General features: G+C 43.4%; 1 protein-coding gene across 3 annotated transcripts in view; it reads left to right on the top strand.

The window, feature by feature from the left end:
* The window catches only part of enox2 (ecto-NOX disulfide-thiol exchanger 2), a 147,523-nt gene extending 132,621 nt beyond the window's left edge, over nt 1–14,902 (top strand). Inside the window, exons 12-17 of one of the 3 annotated variants that reach the window (XM_034543163.1) lie at nt 1,485–1,672; nt 3,684–3,824; nt 6,527–6,583; nt 7,584–7,689; nt 10,399–10,484; nt 14,101–14,902. In XM_034543163.1, coding sequence (XP_034399054.1) covers nt 1,485–1,672; nt 3,684–3,824; nt 6,527–6,583; nt 7,584–7,689; nt 10,399–10,484; nt 14,101–14,232 — 710 coding nt within the window. In that variant the 3' untranslated portion in view covers nt 14,233–14,902. The remainder of the gene's footprint in view (nt 1–1,484; nt 1,673–3,683; nt 3,825–6,526; nt 6,584–7,583; nt 7,690–10,398; nt 10,485–14,100) is intronic. The other 2 variants (XM_034543165.1, XM_034543164.1) reach the window with 2 other exon arrangements.
* Nucleotides 14,903–16,338: the final 1,436 nt, after the last annotated feature.

The following is a 16,338-nucleotide window of genomic DNA, read 5'->3' as shown; positions in this document are numbered from 1 at the left end:
TCTGGCCAAGCGGTTGACATCCCCTCACACCAAGTTGATGAGGCTCTCAGATCAATACTCTTCTCACCTCATACCCTCATTTTGCTGCGAGAAAAGTACACTCAAACAGTGTGGATGCAGACTCACGCACACACACACACACTCGCCCAGCAAGAGTTCATTAACACTGCCAATGGTCCTCCATGATAGACTGCAGGCAGCACTCATGAACACCCACACAAAACCTAACCAGACATGCAGGAATAAACACACACATGCACACACACGCACGCACGCACACACAGAGGATGGGGCTTATCTCCCCACTCCAGTCAGTGTATTTCACTTTTCCAAAGAGCTTCCCCCCTCAAGGCACACAGGAGGAGAGCAGAGCTGATAATGCTGGACGTCTCTGGAGCTGAGCAGGTCTCACATAATAACTCCCACTGTCTCCTCTTTGCTCAATAGGTCAGGTCAAATGTCCAGGAAAGAGCTATTGGACAAAACACTCTGGGATTACCACCGCTTTCAGGAGTCTATGTTGATATACTGGCGGTGTCTGATTATCAGACACGGATTGACTATCAAAATAACAATTTACAGATAGCTTGATAGCATCGTCTCTGTGTTGGTAGATGTGTGAAGAACAATTTTGGTTTCACAAGAGAGATTGACGCGTCTGTGTCCCCAGGTTTATTTTTGTGTGTGCTGTTTGGAGTGAGTGGGTCACAGGTCAGAAATTGGTGGGGTTTTTTTGCGTAAATTAGTGATTTAAATCTGATGACAGTTATGGGGTTGTTTGCTAATGTTGCTAAGCCACTGTCGATAGAGTTGTGAAGTGGAGAGAGCAGCTGGTTCTTTCCCCCAATTCTCTATTCCCGCTTCAAATTTATCTTAAAAACATAACCTCAATATTTGCTATCTGTCTCTGCCCTACTGCTCTGTTTGACCATTGTTGCTATGTAGAATAAGCCTTTTTTTAATACGGTAAGTTAAAAATGCTTCATCATTAAATTTGTAAAACAAAAACAATATTTATCAGTTATTTCAAAGTAGAGCTACATAGTCCTGATTAAGCAAATTAGTTGAGTTGAACTCTTAATGAATTATTAAAAAGGATAGTTGAACGCTCATTCAGAGAGCGATTTAGAATTTTTCAAAAGCTTAAAGGCGCCCTGATCTTTTTCTGTCGTGCATATTTAGCAGCAGACATATATCAAGAGGACATTTGTCATGTTGTGTTTCAAGATGTCAAATTGAGCTCTATTCTTTTTCCATTACGCTTTGAATTTTAAGATGCGTCCCACCTGGTAACTCTACTCCAATATTTATTTGCCCTCTCTCAAATGAACGAGAGATCTGCTCGCAAATGTGTGTCTCTGGTATACAAGCTTTCAATATTTTTGATCAAAATCCGCACTGTGAAGCCAAGACCCCATCAGTGTTATACATGATAAACACCATCTTCCATTCTGTTTTCTATACTTTTATGTATTCATCCGCAGGTGTTTCCCAAGCAGAAGCCCTAAAGGAGGAGAACGACTCGCTGCGCTGCCAGCTGGACGCCTACAGGAACGAGGTGGAGCTGCTCAAACAGGAGCAAGGCAAGAACCAACCAATGTGCAGTGAGGAGGACAACACGCACTCACAGCAGCTCAGCTTCCTGCAGCAGGCTCTGCAAGGCATGCAGAAGGTATCTACACACACACACCTGTCCAACAATAAACATCTTCTTCTAGCCCTAACTGGTTGTTTTTAAGAACGAGGTCACTCGGGTTAACCCTTTTTGAATGTTCAATGCAAGACGACCGTCACTTATTCAGGACCCTGCACTTCAAAAGTTGAGGGCTGTGCGGGAACAAGTCGAAAAAGTACAGCCGTCTGCAGCAGCTGCTAAAAAAAATTATCTTTTCAGGTTTACTCTGGTTAAAGGAAAGCTTATTCGCAGTTGGAATTGTTTTTTTACGTTGGATTGGTTGAGCTATGATTCCAAGAGTGCACATACTTTTTGGAACAAACCCAAGGCTATTAAAACAATTTCAAATTTCAAAGCAGGATCATGAAATGAAGAGGATTTTTGAAAATGGGTCTTGAACACCAGTGTGCTTCCTTCTTAATGTGGTTCTTCAGTCTTCAAGTCCCTATTTAAATTGGTGTTACGGTTTTTGGATTGGTTCATTGTCAACATATTTATGAAATATGAAATGAAATATTCAAAAATCTGAACGATATCACTAGAAAATCTAGTCATATGAACAATTCATTCATTAAAACAAAAAAATCAGGAAGCAAGTAAGGTTCGGTAAAAATCAGTATGACCCAAAAAGAAATTGCATAATGAAAGAAAAAAATGTAATGTGATAGTTCAAGGTGCATATGCACATTTCAATAAATTAGAAATAAATATTGCCGTGTGTGTGAAACATGTCTGTGTGTGTGTGTGACGATATGTGTAAAGGCACTGACGGAGAGAAGGCACTGAGCAACCTGATGAATTATGATATATCACTAGCCACATTTCTTATGTTTCGTTATGTCATGAAAATGTCGTGACTCCAAAGTTTGCGCTTAAATGAACTTCATCGTCAGCTGTGGTTGAAGGTTCCTTCTTTCATTCATTTATTCATTTCACACGATCTTCACAAGCGGATGGAGGAAGAAATAAAATCCATCACCGACCTATAATTCCTTGAAAAGGGAAATAATGAATATTTGAAGATCTGCACTGTCACGTCTACTCTGCAAACTCCATCTGCTGAGGAAGATCATGTGACTTCTTCACTACTTCATCTTTAAGATGCAACCTTTCCACTTTCTAAAGAACAACCCCTGTAATCTAACTGTTAAGTACCAAAGAACTACTAAATTGACTCATTCTGGCATTTGTCAAGGGTCCGCACTTAGCTATCTGTCACAGGGAATGGAAATTATAATCGATTCATAAGAGGGGAATCCATTAAGGCCCTGCTGTTCATTTCTGCCTACAGAGAGCAATTACCTTTTTGCATCTTACGTCTCTCATGGTGTGTTTATGAAAAGATTAGGTGAGCGGATTAAAGGAACTGGACGACCCTGAAATTGGATACCTCTCCGTCCCAGGGTCCACATGTTGCTTCTCGCAGACGCATGAATTTCAATGAAATATTATCGGCGTGCACCGGCAAACCCTCGTTTGTGAATTATAGTGCCGTGTATCACAAAGGCACTTAATGTGTAGGAGACATCAGCTAGCTGTAAAGACCCCCCGTGTCTCACAGACCCTTGTTTTGTTGACACGAACACGGCAGGCGGTGAATCTTTCCATCTGCGTTCAGCAGATAAATTGGCTATCGGAGCTTTGTGTGGCACCCGTTGCTGTGTCACCCAAAGAAGGATAAAACCCCATTGAATGTTGCTTCTCTAATGAGGGATTTGTTTGTGTATTGCAAGCAAATGATTTAGAAAATTATTCCTCTTGGATCTATTGGGATTGAATAAGACGTGAATTATATCTTCAATAAACATTTACTAAAGAGAAAACAGTTCTATCACTAATTGCTTTTTTGTTTGGAGCTGAAGTTCTAATTACCGTGCTTAATATTAATAAAGCAAATGGCAGATTGTTCCTCTGCTTTGAGAGCCGTTTCAGTATTTCCAAGGTTAGCTAGTTCACTGTTTTTTCACTGCATTCGTGGCTTAATGTTCTCTTCTTCTTTCCTTTGCAGCAACTGTTAAAAATGAGGGAAGAATTAAAACAGCGGGAGGCAGAGGTGGAGAAGAGTTTGGAGGACAAACAGCAGCTGAACAACCAAGTCCAGAACCTGAAGGAAGGACTCCAGAACCTGCAAAACACACACGTCATGCAGGTTAGTTATGAACGGATGATAATTGGTCCGTTAGTCTGACAGAAAGCACACATTGTTCTCAGCTGGGTTCCCTGAGTATGAAGAGAGGGGAAGAATTCGCCGTGTTTCCTCAATGTTATTTTATATCAAAGTTAATTTCGGGGTTACTCTCATTGCTTGAAAGTGAACATTATTTAATTTGCACTTTAATAAGAAAGAAATTAGTTTCAACGCATGAAAGATATTAGAGAAATTAATTATCGATAAACAAAAGGACATAATGGTGGTAATGTGGCGTTTTGGGTCGAGAAAATCACTCAATAACTTGAACTACTTATTTCAAAGCTCATCAGATGTCCCAAAGTAGCTATTTTGGGATCTTTATGATATTAAAAGTAGAGGGAAAAGACCTAGACGGACGTTTTCCTCCCAGAGAGCCTATTTCATTCTTCTTTAACACAAAGTCTAATCAACTCTTTAATTTCTAATTTCACTTCCAAAAAATGTTTCACATTTTAGGGCTCGTAAAAGGATTTCCCTTAACTTTGCTTTGTTATTATGCTTAATTTATCTCATAGAAAACATACCAATTATCATTTGAAGAACTATTGGAAATCCTTCGTGTATACTTCCGTTTTTTCTTTTTAGAAAGGTAATACATTACAGTGTTGGCTGTATATATTTTATTGCAGAAAAATAGAAAAACATAAATTTGGGTTTTTAGCTGTTATACCGGTACTCCAAACTGGGGGCGTGTTGACCGCAGTCTACTGTAATTAATACTCTGACTATGGAAAAGAACCTCATACAACCACACTTAAGAAGTATCTAATATATCCCTTTAACATTCTCAGTTCGATGATTAGCTACATCAGTCATCCATCCCAACACCCCATTTGTTATTTGATTGAATATGTTGTTTACATTGAGGCATGTTTTTCACAACAAAGCCCTATCTGAAATTGATTAGAGGCGAGCTGTTGCACTGTTGTACAATGCTGTGTGATCTACAGCCTTATTAAACTATTTCAACTTTCAAGGGCCATTTTTCTCCGTTAGACATGTCACGTTTACTAATGTTTCAGGTGTTGTCCCATATTCCCAGGACTCGCGTGCTAATGTTTGTTAATGTCCCGTCTGGCCCGGTATAATGAGAGGAAGGCCTGTCATTAAGATGAGCCTCGGGTTCAATCTTCTATTAAATTGGATAATAATGCAAACAAGAGGCTCTCGATCCACGCGGGGGGGCGGTCCTTTGTGTTGTCTGTTGACTTTGAAATGCACTGCAGGTTTCACGTAACGCAGAGGTGAATCTGTAATCCGCTAAAGCATCTCTTCACTCACATCAGCCAGAGTGACAGAGTTGTCAATAGCCCATTAATGGTGATGGGTTTGACTCGAAGTGCGTCGCCACGTCTGAGCCCAGGGAAGAATATGCAAATTACGATCCCGCATGTGGGCAAACATGAATCATGAGAGGCAGTCTCATTAAAGGGAGAAAGATGAAATCAATTTTGGGGCGTGGGTCTCTCTGAAGATAAGCCGTCGCTTTGTGTTATTTGTCATGTTGAAGAGATCTCTTCATGCCATCAGTTATCCTCCCATCGCAGTTGCTGCTGTCACCACACATTACTGGATTGACACCAGTGCAGGTCATTGAGGCCATTAAGCTTATTATGATCAAAACAAGCGCCTCGTGTCATTTTCCCCCATATATATTTTTCAGTGCCGGCACTGATGATTATTTTGGTTATTGATTGATCTGTCGTTCACTTTTATGATTAAAGGAGCACTTAAACGATTTAGTATTTAATTTCTATGAAGTTGAAGAGACACCTCTTCTTTAAAACTCCAGACCCCAAGTTTTTCTATTCAGGCTCTCTGTCGAAAGCTCCCTTCACAGCTCCAGAGGACTTTATACCGCTGGCACACAAGCCGAGTGCTCCAGCAAGTGAACTGATGGAGTCTGAAAAATGTCATGTGACAAATGCTCATCGTAGTTCCCCAGAGCCCAATGTGCCATCTTAAAATGTCCAAGCAACAGTCCCAAACCTCTAGATAATTCATCGATCAATTAAAATGTTATTAAAGCAGAAAAAAGCAGTAAATACTTGTGTTTAAAGAAGCTGGAACCAGAGACTGTTTGGCTTTTGTGATTTGATAAAACACCTAAACAGTTGCTCAATGAATTTGCTGTTGATGGTCCAGTGATTACCAACCAGGGGAACTTGTACAGTTAATAGTGGGATATGATTTTGTGATATAGTAACTGTCACAATAAGCTTTTTAGCTATCATAGGCCAACTCCACAAGGACATTGCTCAGTTTCCCTTGGATGTGACTCAGTTTAACACCTACACACTATTACACAGGGAAGGGTGACTCAAGCCCAATGTACTGTACCGAGCTATGGACGTTATTTGAAAACAAACGGTTGGAAAGCACTGGCCTGATCGAACAATGGAGTAATTATCTCTGCACCAATATAGTATTCCCAGAATATCAGAATTTACACATTCTTTCAGTGTCACAAAATTAATAGCTGATGGTTCTGTGCAAATTTAGACTCCAAAAGAGTTAATTATATCCCATTGTAGTTGAGCGTCTCTCTAAAAATAGACGACGCCTGTATTTACACCCCCCCCGTCAGTCTGTCATTAACACATGGCTATTTTTTGTTATTCCTCTGTGGCTTTTCCGCATATGTTTCCATTGTGATGCAGCTGGAGACGTCGACGCAGGACGACAGAGGCAGCGAGGAGGGCGCTAATCAAACCAGTGTAAGTGGGAAAAGGTGGAGCCCTCCCCCGCTCCTCTCCAGATATTGCTTTGTGTCCTCATTCTCCCTTCTTCTTCTTCTTCCTCCTCCTCTGACACTTTCACTAACCTCGTCCAGGAACATGACGGATCATTGTAGGCCAATCCAGTTCACTGCGACCGCATTTGTCATTGAATAAATCACCCAGACGCAACTGGGCGAGGAAATAAAGCACTCGTAGTCAAAATGGCTCGCACATGTCTGCACACCCACACACTGTGCTGTGAGTGTTATGGATAGATTAAAAACTGAAAAGGGCCACCGGGCATCTCGCACCATAAGTGGAAATAGTACACACAATACTATGTAGGACAATAAACAGACAAAAACTCTTCTCTGTTATTCCTTCGCCATTTCTTTGCCACCTGTCAGATCTGAAACAAACAGCTTGATCATTTTCTCTCTCTCTCCCGCTCTTTGTTCTTGTACACTCGTCCCTCCTTTGTGTGTGTGTGTGTGTGTGTGTGTGTGTGTGTGTGTGTGTGTGTGTGTGTGTGTGTGTGTGTGTGTGTGTGTGTGTGTGTGTGTGTGTGTGTGTGTGTGTGTGTGTGTGTGTGTGTGTGTGTGTGTGTGTGTGTGTGTGTGTGTGTGTGTGTGTGTGTGTGTGTGTGTGTGTGTGTGTGTGTGTGTGTGTGTGTGTGTGTGTGTGTGTGTGTGTGTGTGTGTGTGTGTGTGTGTGTGTGTGTGTGTGTGTGTGTGTGACATGCATTTCATCCCTCTATCAGAAATACAGCTGCTGGCAAAGAATTCTCCCTCGCCTCATTATCCTCGTCCTCATTGTTTCCCCGTATTAATGTGTTGGTCGTGAAACTTCATGATGTTTTCATTCATATTCATGTTTATCTTTTTGCTGCGTGCCATGCATCAGCTTAAGTTTAAGCTTGTTTACTTCTCGTCAGCCACAAATAGTTGCGGGTAGCAGATCCCTTTAACATAAGTGTGTGTGTGTGTGTGTGTCACAGGAAGCCACAGTTTCAACAGTGGTGTCCTGCAGTCAGGAGAAGGAAGGCCCGACAGAGAAGACCCCACTGAGTCCTGTCCACTCCGAGAGGGAGGCTCTGCTCGTTGGTACGCTCACACAAATCTGACTTGCATACCAATGAAGTGGAAATTTAGTAAATGCGGTTTTCTGAATATAATTTGGTGTACAAAAGTCACTGTTTGTTGGCCATAACTCAAGAATTCATATGCTAAATATGAGAATTTCACACAAATGTATACTAGGATCAAAAGCGATAACATTTTGGTTGGCGGTGGCATACAACCGTGAGTCTCTAGTTATAGTTCGCCTATAAACTGCCCCGTAGTTGTAGGAACGACATACAGTACATGTTGTTGTTATTAAGGATTTTTAGAGATACACGATTCAGGTTTTCTGTAACACTCGGTTTGTAGGAATTTTGATTGAATTGCACATTTGTTCAAGAATATGCCACGCATAAACCCAATGTGAAAATTAAGTCTAAAAGCCTGAAATGATGAGCACCTTCAAAGCCTTTAAGCTTTAAACAATCCAATCATCTGAGCATGTCTGAAGTGTTTACACCTGCTTCAAATGGCCACACTGCTGCTCTATCTGCCCCCAGGCATCGCTCCCTCTCATCTCTCTCAAAGAATCAAGGATGGGGCTTTCAGACAGAGAGCGATTGCCTCCATTTTGAATTGGCGAGAGCAGAGCGCCGCGTCTCCCGGCTACCTTTTGATCACCAAAGCTTCTCCTATATTGGATCATATTGCTTACTAGTAAATGAAACATTGTGTGTTGTCCCCGGATAATCCGATTTTTGAAGCCGATGTTGCTTCAATAATCATCTGTGGTTTTCTGTGGTTGCCATCAATTTGGAAAAGTACATCTGCTGTTATGAAAAGTTTGGAGGTGTTCAGTGGTGTGTAGAGTGAACAAAAAGGAAGAAAGAGTGAGGGATAAACCCTGCTCACTTTTCAATCACCTGAGCATTTGCTGTATAAAGTGAGAATTATGGTATAATGGTCTGTTGCAAATTGTTGGACACGGCCCCAAGCCCCCTCACTTAAAGCACACAGAGGCCTGAAGGTGAGTGCATATTCCGAAATATATCTGTGTTATATAAAAGTACCATAAAGGTAATTGACACGGCAAAAACCCGGGGGGGCGGGAAGTAATACGGCGTCGGGTTAGTTTCTGGAGCTGCAGGCATTGTACTCGATGGCTGTTTGAAGGGGCGAAGATAATATGACATTCGCAGAATGGTTGAGGAACGGGGGTCAGACGGGGCTTCCAGCTCCGTTTGGCTGAGGGCACTCGAGCAGATTACCGTGGCATTGTTGAAAACTGGCAGCAGGTGTGAAAGCGGTCGTTCTCGTGGTGCCTCCAGATACGGCGTGAAGCGCAAATGCATAAAAAGTCGGTAGAAATACTCCCAACAAGAGATTTGCTCTTGCTGGTGCAATTTTAACTTGAAATCGTATCTGCTGCTGTTGAGATGCACGATGTGCATGACAATGTGAAGCATAAGCTGTGGATTCCCCATCAGATTCAGACAAATCTAGATGGTCACAGTTTGCAGACCCACGTGAGGAAATGTGGTGTAAAATAAAGTTTCTTGACTTTTAAAAGTGTTTGAATAAGTATTGATGATTTAATTTGAGGGCTGCACGGTGGTGTAGTGGCTAGCACTGTCGCCTCACAGCAAGAGGGGCTGTGGGTTCAATTCCCGGTCGGAGCGGTCCTTCTGTGTGGAGTTTGCATGTTCTCCCCGTGGCAGCGTGGGTTCTCTCCGGGCTCTCCGGCTTCCTCCCACAGTCCAAAGACATGCTGCAGGTTAATTGATCTCTAAATTGCCCATAGGTGTGAATGTGAGAGTGAATGGTTGTATGTCCCTACATGTGCCCTCGATGGACTGGCGGCCTGTCCAGGGTGTCCCCTGCCTTCGCCCTATGTCAGCTGGGATAGGCTCCAGCGCCCCCGCGACCCTAATGAGGATAAGCGGTATTGAAAATGGATGGATGGATGGATTTAATTTGAGTCTTAATATGAGCTCTATTCTGGCAATCTGCACACAGGGAGTGGGTGCATGTAGTTCCAGCAAACGTCTGTATTATTAGTTGGAGAACATGTTCATTGGCTCTTTGAAGGCAAATAAACACAGACGGCGAAACCATTCCAGTGGGCGATTTTATGCAAATAAATCAACCTGAGATCTACTTGGTATTGTTTCTGAATGGACCATTACACTAACAGTCAGTCTCTCATTCACTGTCGGTGAATGAGCTCCAGGGGAGCGCGTTGTTTGTGTTCTAAACGTCGACTTACCTCCTGCCGAGTGGCAAAAAAAATGAAGCCTTGAAGTATTCATTTCCGCTTAAAAGTCTAAAGCGTTGGCTGTATTGTGGTCGGTAGTGTTGGAGCCCGTGGAAGGCTTCGGGACTTTAACAATGTTGGTGTGTGGTTTCAACCGCTGGTCCCTCGTTGCTGTATAGGTGGTTAGTGAGCAGAGGTGGAGGATTATCTCTCCTGGCCCCGTCTGTGAGCCGATAGCAGATGGTTTGTTTGAGCTGTGGGAGAAGACGGCTTTGATGAAAGACAACCGCATCAAAGCCGTCATTAAACACTCCCTCTAATCTGGAGCCACAGTATGCAAGAGCCTCTTAACGGGACCGGGACTCCTTCAGAGGAGCGAGGCGTTACATTCGTTTGTCCATCTGTGGCAGGTGACAGAAATTGGAGCTTTGTGATGCGTCTCGGCATGTGTGACTTTTTAAAAAATGTTCTTTCTTTCTTTTTTCCCCCACCTCCAGGGATCATCTCGACGTTCCTGCACGTCCATCCGTTTGGAGCCAGCATCGAGTACATCTGTTCCTACCTGCAGCGTTTGGACACCAAGGTAACCGGCACGCATGAATCACGACTCTGGCGTAGATTAGCAGCGCCTGCCCTCGGTGTCCCCGTGGATGAGCTACACCCATGCAGACTCTGTCAGTCCCCCCATACAGGGCTGACATATGGGCTCGCTGTGTACCAGCGCCCTGCTGTGCTGGAGAAACTCATCCCCTCGGGGCATTGGAAGGGCACAGTAATGCTTTTTCAGACAGTTGCATAGAAATGGATGCTTTTGGAGGAGACGTCTTCAGGTGAGGCAGATGCACTTAAAGGGAGTAGTTTGATGTTTTGGAGAGCAGTATTGATGTTCTCATCTAACTCTCAGCCAAAACGTCGAAGTAGCCCTTTGAACAATCAGAATAGGATTGGCTGGATGGAGATTGTGTACCTTTTTTGTGAGGTAACCTCATCAAGATTAAGATTTTAAGGCCTGACTAGGGATGGGTTCAGCAAAATACCCAGAGTTGTTAAGCTCCAGTGACAACAAATCTCTTATCAAACCTTTCTTATGAGCAAAAAGCCATGGAAAACATAAAATAGTAGCCTTTTTTGTCTGTTCGACTGTAACGTGTAATGAGACCGGTGGCAGATTAGATCAGCTGCTGATGAATAGAGATAATTCTGTTACGGCTAGAATGAATACGCTCTCTGCAGCTGGTGTCTGTATTCGGGCAAAGATTGTTTGTGAGTGAAAAGTCATTTCTTAACACCGCTGTGCGTTCTGTTCAAATGATCCAGCTGATAACCTTGCACCGATTTACCCTTCAGTATTTGGAGTCACTAGCTCGTAAAGTACAGTAGGCTGCAGCTCTAAACAGTCAGAAAGCAAACGCTACAAACTGTAGCGTTGCTGCCTTCTCAGCCAGGAAAAGGTGTGAAGACAAAGGACTCTTTATTTGATAAATGGATCCAATGCTACATGTGAATGTGATGAAATGGTATCAAACCTCATCCCTCGAACTGAATACAACTGAGGGAACATTCAGAGAGTAAAAGATGTACAACAATTCTAGTCAGTCACGCAAAAACACATTCACAAACGGCATCGGGGACCATTAGACATCTCTAAACTCATGTTTGGTTGCAAGTAGAATCTCCAAATACTTCAAAAGCTTTGTTTTTGGGGAAGTTGAGCTTTGGAGAAGGTTTCTCTCACGTGTGTGTCCTGAAATGTCATAGCTAGATGTCTGGCCACATGTGGCTTGTTGTGTGATTTTCCCCTGACGCCAGAACATATTAAAAGTAGATCCTTCATTCTGACACTCAAAGCCCAACACCAACCTGGCCGAAGCACAGCTATTTTATCCCCATCTTTCTGAGGAGGCCTTCTAGACGCGTTCTCGCTCTTCACACACGGCTTTCAAAAGGCCAACTTTCCAATGTCACCTCTGATGGGTAACACACCAGATTAATGGCCTTTTTGGCTTGCGCCCCCGACAAGGAGACCTTCAGAAAGAATTTGCAGTCACTGGTGAGAAGTGAAGCCACTTAAACTTTCTCAAAAATTAATTTGTCAAAGAAAACTTTGTCTCCTCGTCCACAAGGTTGCCCCCAAGAAATGACTGTTCTCTGTAACAACTCTTTGACTGTGCTCATCACCACCCTGACTCATTCTCACACGTGGAAAGAATAGAGTGTGATTGTCTTCTCTCGTGCCTTTTTTGGGTGGAGGGGTTTGTCTCGTGTGTCTGTGCGTTAATGTGCTGATATGGTGTGTGTGTGTGTGTGCGAGAGAGAACGTACGCCCACTCTTGTCTGTCTGTGTGCGTATGAGTGTGCCTGTGCATCTGTTCTCACATCGACTCTCCGCTACACACATCAAGCAGCCCACAGAGTTTTGTCAATTTCACTCGCCAGACTCTCCCAACAACAAGCCCAATCCTCTCCGCTTATCTACCGGTTCCACACACAGATCCATTGTCTGTGGTGTCACACCAGTGCGATCTCCTTGATGGGCCTTAATGCGTCCTGACACCAGCACTGGGCTCCAACAACCGAGTTATTAATGCGAGACACAGCGGGTCGCCTACAGCAGCTCGTACAGTGGATTTTGGAAGTGTCACCTCAGGATTTCAGTTGACTGATGATCCTCGGCCCACCCGAGTGTTGTGAGCCAGATTACGCTTAGTCAGGTGGCAGCGTTGTCGTCACACTCTCGCTTTAAACTTCCATGCACTGTGCTTCTGATTGCAGTCGGGGTGAGAGTAGAGAGGAGGTGTTGTGTGTAAACGAATAAACTGTGGATGTATGAGCAATGTCCAAAGTTAGCTCCTCGGTTGACTTGGCAAAAAATGAACAGGCATTTTTCAAATAAATAAATAAAATGTACTCTTTTATTGATCCCCGTGGGGAAATTCTTCTCTGCATTTGACCAATCTTCAGTTATTAAGGATCAGTGGGCTGCAGTGAAGCGCCCGGGGAGCAACTGGGGGTTCAGTGTTTTTTATCAAAGCAACATGCCCTCCTAATTATTCGTATTGTCAAACATGTGCTAATTAAAAATAATTAAGAAGGGGACGTGCAAGGCTTTTGAAATTTGGATGTTGATGTGGTAAAAATGCCTTAAAATGTTACCACACAACCCATGTACTGCATATACTTTCATACAATCTGTTTGCACTCAAGTAAATATGCACTGAATATTTGCACATAGTTTCCATTTATAGTAGTCTCCGTTTATATTCTGCACTATTTAATGTTAATTTCATCTGTATTGTATTTTTTTAATCTATATTTATTGTTATACTCTCTGTTGCACTTCTGGTTGGATGCCAAACTGCATTTCGTTGCTCTGTACATGTGCAATGACAATAAAGTTGAATCTAATCTAATCTAATATATATACACGTATACGAACACCATCAGGCTTTATGTTGATGAATGCAGACCAAACTTGGATTGTCTGTGAAATGTGTTTGGAGTGTGCAGGTATCACTCTTTATCCATCAGTTTAAGAAAAGTGAAAAGACAAAATCACATTTGTGTCTTAGCAGGAAGACGGCATTCAAAATGGCATCCCTCGTCTTAAAGCAGCAATGTGTAGGATTTAGTGGCATCTAGTGGTGAGGTTGCAGATTGCGTTCGACTGAATACCACTTCGCTCACTCCTCCCTTTTCTAAGCTGGTGGGTGAAACACGGTGGTTTTGATGTCTCCATCACAGAGGTTCTGATAACACAGGAGGAGAGATGTTCTGCTGCAATGTGAGACGCCTTTGAAGCACACAGCCCATTTTCATTTGGAGACGTTTGTTTTTGATTACTCACCCTCGAGATTAAGATTCACTTTAACAATGTCAAAGTTTTGCAAAAGTCCATCAAACTACTATGGTCTATTTTGTTAAAAACACAAGATTTGAAGATGATTTAAAATGGAATGAAACGCCGACTCGGCAGCCAAGTCACTGGTGATTTCCTGCAGACCAGAGCCGTGTCTGTATTTTAAGATCTGATTGGCATTCATATGGAAAGAATCCTTTTTTCTAATCTCTCAGATAACACGGCGACTTGAAGATGGATCTAGAGCGACGTGGTGTGTATTTCTTAGTTCTTTGTCTAAAGCCTGTGTGTGTGTGTGTGTGTGTGTGTGTGTGTGTGTGTGTGTGTGTGTCTCTCTCCGCAGATCAACACCGGTGAGGTGGAGGCTCTTCTCTCTCGGCTGCCCTGCACCTTCAGACAGGAGCTGACCGGCGTCGGCGCCAGTCTGGAGAAACGCTGGAGCTTCTGCGGCTTCCAGGGCATCAAGAGCACGTAGACTCCTGGGGATCACGGGAGAGACGAGACAACACGGGGACACTGTAAAGATGTGAAAGACGCGGGATAAAGCGCACAAATATCAAAGACGGTGGACTGTACCTCACTGCACAAGGACACAGAAGACTGAGCGCAGATCTCAGATGAGGAGGGAATGTTACGGCATTTCAGGGACTCTGTGGGTGGCAGAGATGTAAAAAAAAAAAAAACACAGCATTTCCATGGTTACGTGAATGTTGACACCAAACCGCCGTGGCGAAATCTTCATGAGCTTTAAACTCTGTGTCTGCAAAATGTTTTTTAGACATAACGACTCTCCTGGAGTTACAGAAGACCACCGAATCCTACAGTCACTGGATTATTATGTAGTAATCGCCCACATGGGCCGGGTATAGTGCTGTCTGAGCCTGAGCTCCGTATGGTGTCATGTGAGGGACTACAGGGCTAGCCAAGGAGGCTTATCAGGGTCTCACTGAATACTGAAACCTCCGAACCCTTCGGCCTCCCTCGCTTCTCCCTTTGCCCTTCCTTGGTTTGTAAAATAGATCAAAAGAATGGATATATTTCTTCATTTTCTGTAAAGGCTGTCAACAGTACACATAGAATAATTTGTTGTTATACACTGTAAATGCTTGGATGATATTTTTGATTATAAAAAGACGTTTGAATATATAAAAAAACTTTTGAATCATTTTATTACATTTGACGGGTTGTAAAATAGGTGTGTGCGTGTGGTTCTAGTGCCGTTGTACAAACCAGCTTCACCATCAGTCCTAAGAGACACGCACAAACACAAATGGTTGACATCCACGATCGCTTGAAGGGCATTATTTTGTTCTGATGTCTACCTTTTTCTCCTCAGAGTAGCTGCACTCAAGGCTGATGTTGGAGCCTTACGTAAGGCCATTTGTGTCTTTCAAGAGCAAATGGAGCCGAGTTCTCCGGGCTGGCTGAAGACACGGCACAGCAGCGTCTCACTTTTCTCGGGGATCATGTAAAGATGTCTAATTTGTGTGTGGCGGTTGGTGTGTGCCGTTGCTACTGTGATGCATACACAAAGTATGTATATGTGTGTGTGTGTGTGTGTGTGTGTGTGTGCTATACTTTCCAGGATCCATATATTAAGTGGTTATACAACACTCTTCAGAGGGGAGTTTTTTCTCCTCCATCTTTGCCAGATAGAGGACTGGAGGATCCTCCCAAAAGCCCAGTCAAGCATTGCTCCTCCACTGGGTTATTCCTCCCTTGTCGCTCTGAGAAACAAAAGGTTCATTATTACACACGATTTGTGCTTGTCTGCCTCCTCCGTCTCCTATAGGCATTGCATTTGAAAAATTACCGTTCGTGCACTTGTCAGCGTACTACTCCTCGTACCTGAATTAATAACAGGGAATGAGTATGTTTTGCCTTACAAGCTTCGACAAGGTTTTGCCCTTCACTGTGCATTTATCCATTATTAACGGCTGACGGTTTGAACGGGAAGAGGGTTTCATGGGGGAAAGTAAGCCGGGATCTGTCTTGGGATCGTTTGCCTGTTAAATTCAGTACGTAACCTCCAAGCCTCTTTGTTTGTCGGCTGCCGTCGAGCATGATTAGGAAAGTGGAGGGCCGCTCGTGCTGTAATGCATTACTACTTTTATATGTTGTCATAGCAATACGCCAAAGCGTGGAGTTGTCCATCCCTACATTTACTCTCCACACTGTAAGACTGGATCTCAGCGGATCACCACCGATGTCTATATACCTCCAGCATGCCTCTCACTCATTAGGTTTCTCTCTTGCTCTCCCTGACATAAACAAAACACTAATATGGTGCATTATTTTCTTTCAGACGCCGCTTTCAGCCTCGCGTTTTCAGCCTCGCGTTTTCCTCCCAACTGAGTTGCCATTCCTACGCACTGATTGACTGCAGGCGCTCGCAATTCATCTCTCTTACAGCTGTTTGTGTGTGAGCCTGAGCACACACACGCACACACGCACACACATACACACACACACACACACACGCACGCTCGTGGATGTGCATCAGATTGTCGGGCGTCACACAAGGAGGTAAACACAGACTAATTAAATCCAGCAGCAGACCCCGGTGAATGGCGCTCTCCAT

This window comes from Cyclopterus lumpus, chromosome 10 (genome assembly GCF_009769545.1).
Source record: "Cyclopterus lumpus isolate fCycLum1 chromosome 10, fCycLum1.pri, whole genome shotgun sequence".
In the NCBI taxonomy this organism is placed as follows: domain Eukaryota; kingdom Metazoa; phylum Chordata; class Actinopteri; order Perciformes; family Cyclopteridae; genus Cyclopterus; species Cyclopterus lumpus.
Note: the sequence above shows the minus strand (reverse complement) of the source record. Positions and strands in the feature narration are given on the sequence as shown.